The following is a 9,974-nucleotide window of genomic DNA, read 5'->3' on the forward strand; positions in this document are numbered from 1 at the left end:
ATATCTATAACTCAGCAGATGTATAGTGGTCCCTTTATAGTGGTCCCTATATCAATAACTCAGCAGATGTATAGTGGTACCTATATAGTGGTCCCTATATAGTGGTACCTATATCTATAACTCAGCAGATGTATAGTGGTCCCTATATAGTGGTACCTATATCTATAACTCAGCAGATGTATAGTGGTCCCTATATAGTGGTCCCTATATCTATAACTCAGCAGATGTATAGTGGTCCCTTTATAGTGGTACCTATATCTATAACTCAGCAGATGTATAGTGGTCCCTATATAGTGGTCCCTATATAGTGTTACCTATATCTATAACTCAGCAGATGTATAGTGGTCCGTATATAGTGGTCCCTATATTTACAACTTGACAGAGCTTTGTTGAATCTTTCCTTCCTCTTGCAGTGGGACATTGGGACTTCAGTACAACCTCCTTATCATCATCATCATCATCCTCTTCTTCCTCCAGCACCAGAATCTGCAGAGGGGCCGTCAGGTTGTCCAGTGGCCTCAGTTTCCTGGGAGTTGAGAATGGCTTCCAGCATGGCTCTATACAGCTGCCCAGAGGAAGGGTCTTCCATCAGGAGAGAATCCGGGGTCACCCCCCCTCTCAGTTTGGCCACAAGCTGGTGCACCAGAGTACCCCTGTACAGCCTAGACTCCAACAGGGAAACAACAGAGGGTTGAATTAGCTGTGTTGCTGCTGGGCTAGAATAAAATGTAAAGGAATACCACTGGTCTACTGTAGAGGTTAGAGGTTAGCGGTTAGGGTTGATTTAGGAAGTGACACGTTACCATGCAATCTGAGGCTCAGGTAGAGGGAAGCACAGCAGTTGGTTCAGGTCAAGGCCATCCCTCATGCAGCGCTGCCATTGGCTATAGGCGTGGGCCACAGCCAGGTCTAGGTTACTAGCACCTCTCTGAATCAGCCCTCTCAGCCTCTCCAACACAGGTCCCTCCTCTATAAACCCTGATACACAAAAAAGAGAGGAGTCATTGGCTGCACTTCACGCACTTTATTTATACATTCTAAGTTGTGTGTGCCTGTATGTGTGTTTCCGTTCATATTCTGGTCCATACCTCTCTGGCTCTTCCTCTGTCTGCAGAGCTCTCCATACACCAGTCCTAGTAGCAGGGCCTGCAGGAAAGGATGGTCTGGTCGGAGATGGGCGTGCCTCAGCCAGTAGTAGGTAACAGCCACAGGAAGTCGCAGATGAGGTGGGATACCATTCAAAGTGGACTGGGACACACCAAGGGTTTCCAAAAACACCTCAAGCCGCACTGAATGTGGAGCCTAAGAAACAGAACAAGAGAATGAGAATGAATTTTTAGAATCAACAGCAGTATGTTCATATTATACTGTATATTATATCACATGTTTACATACCTGATATACTGTATACTATATCACATGTATACATACCTGATATACTGTATACTATATCACATGTATACATACCTGATATACTGTATTCTATATCACATGTTTACATACCTGATATACTGTATACTATATCACATGTTTACATACCTGATATACTGTATACTATATCACATGTATACATACCTGATATACTGTATACTATATCACATGTATACATACCTGATATACTGTATACTATATCACATGTATACATACCTGATATACTGTATACTATATCACATGTTTACATACCTGATATACTGTATACTATATCACATGTATACATACCTGATATACTGTATACTATATCACATGTTTACATACCTGATATACTGTATACTATATCACATGTATACATACCTGATATACTGTATACTATATCACATGTATACATACCTGATATACTGTATACTATATCACATGTATACATACCTGATATACTGTATACTATATCACATGTATACATACCTGATATACTGTATACTATATCACATGTTTACATACCTGATATACTGTATACTATATCACATGTTTACATACCTGATATACTGTATACTATATCACATGTATACATACCTGATATACTGTATACTATATCACATGTATACATACCATATATACTGTATACTATATCACATGTATACATACCTGATATACTGTATACTATATCACATGTATACATACCTGATATACTGAATACTATATCACATGTATACATACCTGATATACTGAATACTATATCACATGTATACATACCTGATATACTGTATACTATATCACATGTATACATACCTGATATACTGTATACTATATCACATGTATACATACCTGATATACTGTATACTATATCACATGTATACATACCTGATATACTGTATACTATATCACATGTATACATACCTGATATACTGTATACTATATCACATGTATACATACCTGATATACTGTATACTATATCACATGTATACATACCTGATTCAGCATGTCTAGCTGCATTTGTTGTGCAGCTCTGGGCAAGATGGCTTTAACCATGCTGCTGGTCAGGTTCATGCCTTCCCTGTCATACTCCTTCACTTCCCTGCTCTCACCCAGCAGCAGCCCGAAGACTACCTGCCGTATGGGCCGAGAGGTGTTGTTCCCACTGGGTAAGCTGGGATCTTCCACTTGGACACCTTGAATCACTGGCCTCAGCTGCAGAATGTATATTATGGTGGACGGAAGTGTCCCCTTCATCAACGGCAGCAGGGTCCAGTCTAGAAGGACACTCAGATGGTCTGGGAGATGCCCGATATCAGGAGCCTTGCCTTTAACGAAGAACTGCTCCAGGCAACCGGGTTGAAGCTGGTACACTTTTATGCCCCGAGAGAGGGCCTGGAGGGCAGCATCCATGTTGTGTTGGTTGTTCCTAGAAACGATGAGTCTGGGCACATTGTCCAAGGCCTCCTGCTGCTCCTGGAAACTGGCCAGCCATTTCAGCAACTTGTTGAAAAAGACAACCCCTTCCCAAGCACAAACATATACAGTTTACATCAGAAGTTTACATACACCTCAGCCAAATACATTTAAACTGAGTTTTTCACAATTCCTGACATTTAATCCGAGTAAAGATTCCCTGTCTTAGGTCAGTTAGGATCACCACTTTATTTTAAGAATGTGAAATGTCAGAATAATAGTAGAGAAAATTATTTATTTCAGCTTTTATTTCTTTCGCAACATTCCAAGTGGGTCAGAAGTTTACATACACTCAATTAGTATTTGGTATCTTTGCCTTTAAATTGTTTAACTTGGGTCAAACGTTTCGGGTAGCCTTCCTCAAGCTTCCCACAATAAGTTGGGTGAATTTTGGCCCATTCCTATTGACAGAGCTGGTGTAACAGAGTCAGGTTTGTAGGCCTCCTTGCTCGCACACGCTTTTTCAGTTCTGTCCACAAATGTTCTATGGGATTGAGGTCAGGGCTTTGTGATGGCCACTCCAATTCCTTGACTTTGTTGTCCTTAAGCCATTTTGCCACAACTTTGGAAGTATGCTTGGGGTCAATGTCCATTTGGAAGACCCATTTGCGATCAAGCTTTAACTTCCTGACTGATGTCTTGAGATGTTGCTTCAATATATCCACATAATTTTCCTTCCTCAAGAAGTAATCTATTCTGTGAACTGCACCAGTCCCTCCTGCAGCAAAGCACCACCACGACATGATGCTGCCACCCCCGTGCTTCACGGTTGGGATGGGGTTCTTCGGCTAGCAAGCATCCCCCTTTATCCTCCAAACATAACGATGGTCATTATGGCTAAACAATTCAATTTTTGTTTCATCAGACCAGAGGACATTTCTCCAAAAAGTATGATCTTTGTCCCCATGTGCAGTTGCAAACCGTAGTCTGGGTTTTTTATGGCGGTTTTTGAGCAGTGCCTTCTTCCTTGCTGAGCAGCCTTTCAGGTTCGTCGATATAGGACTCGTTTTACTGTGGATATAGATACTTTCTACCTGTTTCCTCCAGCATCTTCACAAGGTCCTTTGCTGTTCTGGGATTGATTTGCACGTTTCTCACCAATGTACGTTCATCTCTAGGAGACAGAGCGCGTCTCCTTCCTGAGCGGTGTCGTGTCTTTGGCTATGCCGGATTAAGTGATATGACATGCTAACTTATAAAATGATTTCTCTGTAATTAATATTACCTGATTAAGCTAATCATGTAAATGTAATTAACTAGAAAGTCGGGGCACCACGGAAGAATGTTTATAGAGCTGTTATCTTCCGAATAAACTCTTAAAATACTAAATAATAAGTAATATTTTACATCGATAGCAGTCAATATTAACCCTTATCTTATTTTCAGTCTCATAATGAAAGTTGTAAATTCTTGGCTATCTTCACGAACCCTGGCTAACAAGTTGAATCAGCAATACAAAATTGGGTTTAATTATTTATTTACTAAATACCTAACTAATCACACAGAATTACAAATACACCGAATACAAATGATGTCATACAGAAAACATCCTGGTGGACGGAACCTGTATCATGGCTGGTTACACAAAGGAAAGGGGGTTGGGCTTGAATTAAAGAGCGGGAAGATTTAGGAACAGAGGAACAGCAGCTAGGCTATCGTAAATACATTATCTTATGCATTCTAAATTACCGCCCATTTGGAAAAGGAAAATGCAATAAATATTTACTCTGAGCTGCGCTTCGGTAGATTGGTCGTAGATGCTGGCCGGGTTGGCCAACAGATCTTCCTGTAAACTCTTAAGAATGTCTCTGGTGGTAAATTGGATACGTGGTGGTATCTTCGTCCGTCTGTTAGACTGGATCCGTCGTCCGTCCTTTCCTAGCCCCCGTCTACAGCGGCCGCTGCTACTCAACGGCTAGGAAGTATCACTTCTGTAGTGAATAAGCTCAAAGTTCATACCATTCGCCACCAAAGCTCACGCCGAGGTTGGCTTAGTTCTGTTTTTGACATGTGTGTCCTTCTAACGTGGAGGCTGCAGACCTTACGTACTGGAACAACCTGGTTATCTTTTCGTTAAAGGCTTATATAGTGGAGAGGGGGAGGGAGGTGTTTCATCGTTTATAACCCCTGTCTCTTCACAGGGTTGGGCCACTGATCAAGCAGGGCACTTTCCTTATGAAAACCCAATTCTCTCATTTGGAAGCTAAAATTACATTTAATCTCCTAACAAACAATTTCAATATCAAACATTTCAATTGCATAACAATTCCATGTGACTCTGATAACTAGAGGGTGGATACTTTCCCAGGTACAGTTTATGTCGTCCTGTCATCAGTCATAATGTCTCAGATGACAACTGAAATGAAATCCATACTCATTACGTTATAAAGCATATTTCCAACTGGTTTTATTACCAAAATATGGTTCCTTTCCCCATTTGTTTGATGTTCCCAGACTCTCTATATTTAACAGGACAGCAGTCCTTCAGTAGGGTCAGTAAGAGAGGGGAAGGGAGAGAGGTATTTATGGGGGGGGTCATAAACCTTACCCACAGGCCAACGTCATGACAGCGGTATGACGGCTGTGTGGTCGCATGGTGTTTATACTTGCGTACTATTGTTTGTACAGTTGAACATGGTACCTTCAGCCGTTTGGAAATTGCTCCCAAGGGTGAACCAGACTTGTGGAGGTCTACAATTTTCTTCTGAGGTCTTGGCTGATTTCTTTTGATTTTCCCATGATGTCAAGCAAAGAGGCACTGCGTTTGAAGGTAGGCCTTGAAATACATCCACAGGTACACCTCCAATTGACTCAAATTATGTCAATTAGCCTATCAGAAGCTTCTAAAACCATGACATATTTTTCTGGAATTTTCCAAGCTGTTTAAAGGCACAGTCAACTTAGTGTATGTAAACTTCTGACCCGCTGGAATTGTGATACAGTGAATTATAGGTGAAATAATCTGTCTGTAAACAATTGTTGGAAAAATTACTAATGTCACGCACAAAGTAGATGTCCTAACCGACTTGCCAAAACTATAGTTTGTTAACAATACATTTGTGGAGTGGTTGAAAACGAGTTTTAATGACTCCAACCTAAGTGTATGTAAACTTCCGACTTCAACTGTATATATAAAATAAAGCAGACATTGAATATCCCTTTGGTGAAGTTATCAATGACACTTTGGATGGTGTATCAATACACCCAGTCACTCAAAGATACAGGCATCCTTCCTAACTCAGTTGTTGGAGAGGAAGGAAATCGCTCAGGGGTTTCACCATGAGGCCAATGGTTACGTTAATGGCTGTGATAGGAGAAAACTGTACAGCAGGGATCTCCAACCTTTTCTTGCATGACAGCTACATAAAGAAAAATGAATGTCACAAGCTACTCATTTTTTTTATAGCTTTCAAATCTGTAAATTCTTCTCTCCTCAACCCTGCAACTCTTCCCTTGTTCCTTGTACAAGAGTTGTGTTTTCTGGCAATATTTAATAGTCAAATAACAACTCTAAGGGGGCCCCATAAAATTAGATTTTGAATTATCCCAAATTCTGTTTTGTGTGCATTTCAGTTTTTTACTCTCAATGTTACAATTATTCAGAGATGCACACAAAATTCTGTTTTGTGTGCATTTTTTACTCTCAATATTACAATTATTCAGAGAGAAACAATGGAAGTTGATGTTCTGAGTCCATGTCAATGCTTAAATCACATCAACAGAAAAATGTAGAGGTCTGAAAAAAATGTATATATTTTCCTGTAGTTATCTTTTAATTGCGCATTTAGCAGGACAGGAATGTATTGGTTTAGCAATGTTTCTGCTGTTAGGCCTACTGCTGCAGCACATCATGGCAGAGACTGCTCAGCAATGGCCTCCTAATTTATGCAAATAATCATGATATACACTACCGTTCAAAAGTTTTGGGGTCACTTAGAAATACTTAGAAAAGCACATTATTTGGCCATAAAAATAACATCAAATTGATCAGAAATACAGTGTAGATATTGTTAATGTTGTAAATAACTATTGTAGCTGGAAACGTCAGATTTTTTATGGAATATCTACATAGGCGTACAGAGGCCCATTATCAGCAACTATCAGTCCTGTGTTCCAATGGCACGTTGTGTTAGCTAATCCAAGTTTATCATTTTAAAAGGCTAATCGATCATTAGAAAACCTATTGCAATTATGTTAGCACAGCTGAAAACTGTTGTACTTATTAAAGAAGCAATAAAACGGGCCTTCTTGCAGAGTTTTTTGTCACATCTCTTCCCCCAATGATTCTTGGTCCCTAAATGGTTTCCATGTCACACAGTCATAAATCTACAGATATCACTTAATGCATTTCAAACAGTGATTATCAGCCCCCAAACCTCCATATTGGTAAACAGTATCTTTGTGTTAGTAGAGGACTCAATAAAGAAGAAACGTACTTTGCATCCCATTGACGTATACTACACACGCAACCTCTCTCTTTCTCTGAATGTCCGATTCAATTTCAGCCGTCAAAAGAGAGAGGCTTCGAGCCAGGCAGTAATAATTTGTTCTGAACTGACTTGCCTAGTGCGGCAGGTGGCCTAGTGGTTAGAGCATTGCACCTCTAACCGAAAGGTTGCAAGATCAAATCCCTGAGCTGACAAGGTAAAAATCTGTTGTTCTGACCCTGAACAAGGCAGTTAACCCACTGTTCCTAGGCTGCCATTGAAAAAAAGAATTTGTTCTTAACTGACTTGCCTAGTTAAATAAATAAGCCTGCAGAGGAGAATTGCTATTGCTTGATTTCTCCTAATGAAATTCTAATATGTTAAAATGGAAATTGTACTATTTTAATCTCTGAATTAACTCTTATCTGGTGGAAACACTTCATTCTGTTTCTTTGCTTGTAGTATTTGTTTACAAAATGAAAATAAAGATACTGTAGCTGTATGGTATTTCATATGGTAAAGTCCACTTTGTTGTGAGCTGCTGCTTGCATTTGACCAGTTGTCTCAGATAAACAGAATGAATGTCAGTGGTCTGTTTGTGATTTCAGATATACACTACTGGTCAAAAGTTTTTGTCACGATCGTCGTTGGAAACTCGAACCAAAGCGCAGCTTGATCTGGGTTCCACATATTTATTGAAGTGAAACTCTCAAAAAAAACAATAAAGAATAAACGAACACGTGAAGCTATGGCGTGCTCACAGGCAACTACACATAAACAAGATCCCACAAAACACAGTGGGGAAATGGCTGCCTAAATCTGATCCCCAATCAGAGACAATGATAAACAGCTGCCTCTGATTGGGAACCATACCAGGCCAACATAGGAATAAACACACTAGATCTCCCACCCTACTCACACCCCGACCAAATTAGAGAATAAAAAGGCTCTCTATGGTCAGGGCGTGACAGTTTTAGAAAACCTACTCATTCAAGGGTTTTTCTTTATTCTTACTATTTTCTACATTGTAGAATAATAGTGAAGACATCAAAACTATTAAATAACACGTTTGGAATCAGTAACCAAACAAGGGTTAAACAAATGAAAATATATTTTATATTTGAGATTCTTCAAATAGCCACCCTTTGCCTTGATGACGGCTACAATATTATTGTAGTGATCCTCGAGCCACCTTACAATTCCCAGCAAGTGGGTTAGCCCTGTTGGCACGATGCGTAGAGTGTTTGCCTTTCACGCCAGCTACCTGGGATCGCCCCACCATTCACTACAGTATTATATATATAATTATTCGTTTTTATTTTTATTTAACTAAGCAAGTCAGTTCAGAACAAATTCTTATTTACAATGACGGCCTAAGAACAGTGGGTTAACTGCCTTGTTCAGGGGCAGAACGACAGATTTTTACCTTGTCAGCTCGGGAATTCGATGTAGCAACCTTTTGGTTACTTGCCCAACGCTCAAACCACTAGGCTACCTGCCGCCCCAAATGCATCTGTAGTAGTTGTGTATACTTCGGTATACAGGTAATTTGTTCAAACTTACTTGGCCTTCGATTGGGTTCCATCGGCAGCTTGTCTTCCCACCTAATGGGAAAGCCCATCTTATCCAAGTTGACATAGTCGTTTCCTGTGATGGCAGCGAAGACTGGGAGAAGCTGTCTGTTGATCTTGAAGTGTCTGCAGAAGCTTGTTGTGGTGTACCGTTTGCAGGGGATGTAATTTTGAGAACTCCAGCGTTGCGTCGATGCGTTCTGCCACTTAAAATGGGAGATGGGCAGATATCCTGCCTGGATGTCAAAAATATAAAAGTCACTGTCATAGGACAGGACCGGACAGTTCCACCTTTCAGCCAAGGAGGCTATTTCTTGGTCTGCTTCAAAGATGCACTGTGCGAATGGCACCTTCAGGCTGGAGAGGACCTGTTTGAAGACTTGTTTGACGAGGGTTGGTATTATTCCGTCCCCCTGAAGCCCCTTGGACAAGTTGTTGGCTGTGTTGAGCGTTGATTGAACTCGGTGGAGGAGAGTTTCAAACTTTTTATCGGAAAAGTCAGAGCCTCCATCTATAATCACATAAGGTTCAATGCCACAATCTCTCAGAGCCTTAAAGAACTTGCAGACCTGGTTCTCAAAATCATCATAATCCCCTCCATGCTTCTGATCCAAACACGAGTTAAAATAAAGAGAGTGGTAAAGATTAGAACCATCTATGACCAGCTTGCTGTTTCTGAAGTGATAATCTGTTAAAATCGCTCCATGATCATCTATGAACCTGGTTAAACCCTGGACACCCATGATGTGCTCCTTCTAGAATGTGATGTCTTTCTAAGTAAAGAGTTTCTGTCACAGGACTATTTATAGCGTCATTACAATGGATGAGTTTCCATTTAGTTAAGTTTCCCTTTCCATTCGTCATCTCTCCCTCATGATCTCTTTATGGTCACTTCACCTGATGCTGAGTAGATCTAGACAAGTTAATGGGATAATTCTTATTGAAATCCTCTATGAAAATAATACAATCAGAAATGGGCTACCGTGGTGGTGGTGGAGTTGGTGGTGGTGTGGGCTACCATGGTGGTGGTGGTGTTGGCTACCGTGGTAGTGGTGGTGGTGGTGTGGGCTACCATGGTGGTGGTGGTGTTGGC

The 9,974-nt window shown here is 40.5% G+C and overlaps 1 protein-coding gene across 1 annotated transcript; it reads right to left on the reverse strand.

Annotated features, from left to right (window-relative positions):
- Window positions 1-202: 202 nt before the first annotated feature.
- On the reverse strand, window positions 203-9,634 carry LOC123733272 (single-strand DNA endonuclease ASTE1). Its single transcript, XM_082968532.1, has 5 exons — window positions 8,874-9,634; window positions 2,404-2,930; window positions 1,089-1,302; window positions 804-978; window positions 203-662 (listed from the first exon to the last, which is right to left on the reverse strand). The coding sequence occupies exons 1-5, from the start codon at window positions 9,622-9,624 to the stop codon at window positions 458-460; spliced, it is 1,872 nt and encodes a 623-aa protein (XP_082824658.1). The 5' UTR covers window positions 9,625-9,634; the 3' UTR covers window positions 203-457.
- Window positions 9,635-9,974: the final 340 nt, after the last annotated feature.

This window comes from Salmo salar, chromosome 02 (genome assembly GCF_965601325.2).
Source record: "Salmo salar chromosome 02, fSalSal1, whole genome shotgun sequence".
In the NCBI taxonomy this organism is placed as follows: Eukaryota; Metazoa; Chordata; class Actinopteri; order Salmoniformes; family Salmonidae; genus Salmo; species Salmo salar.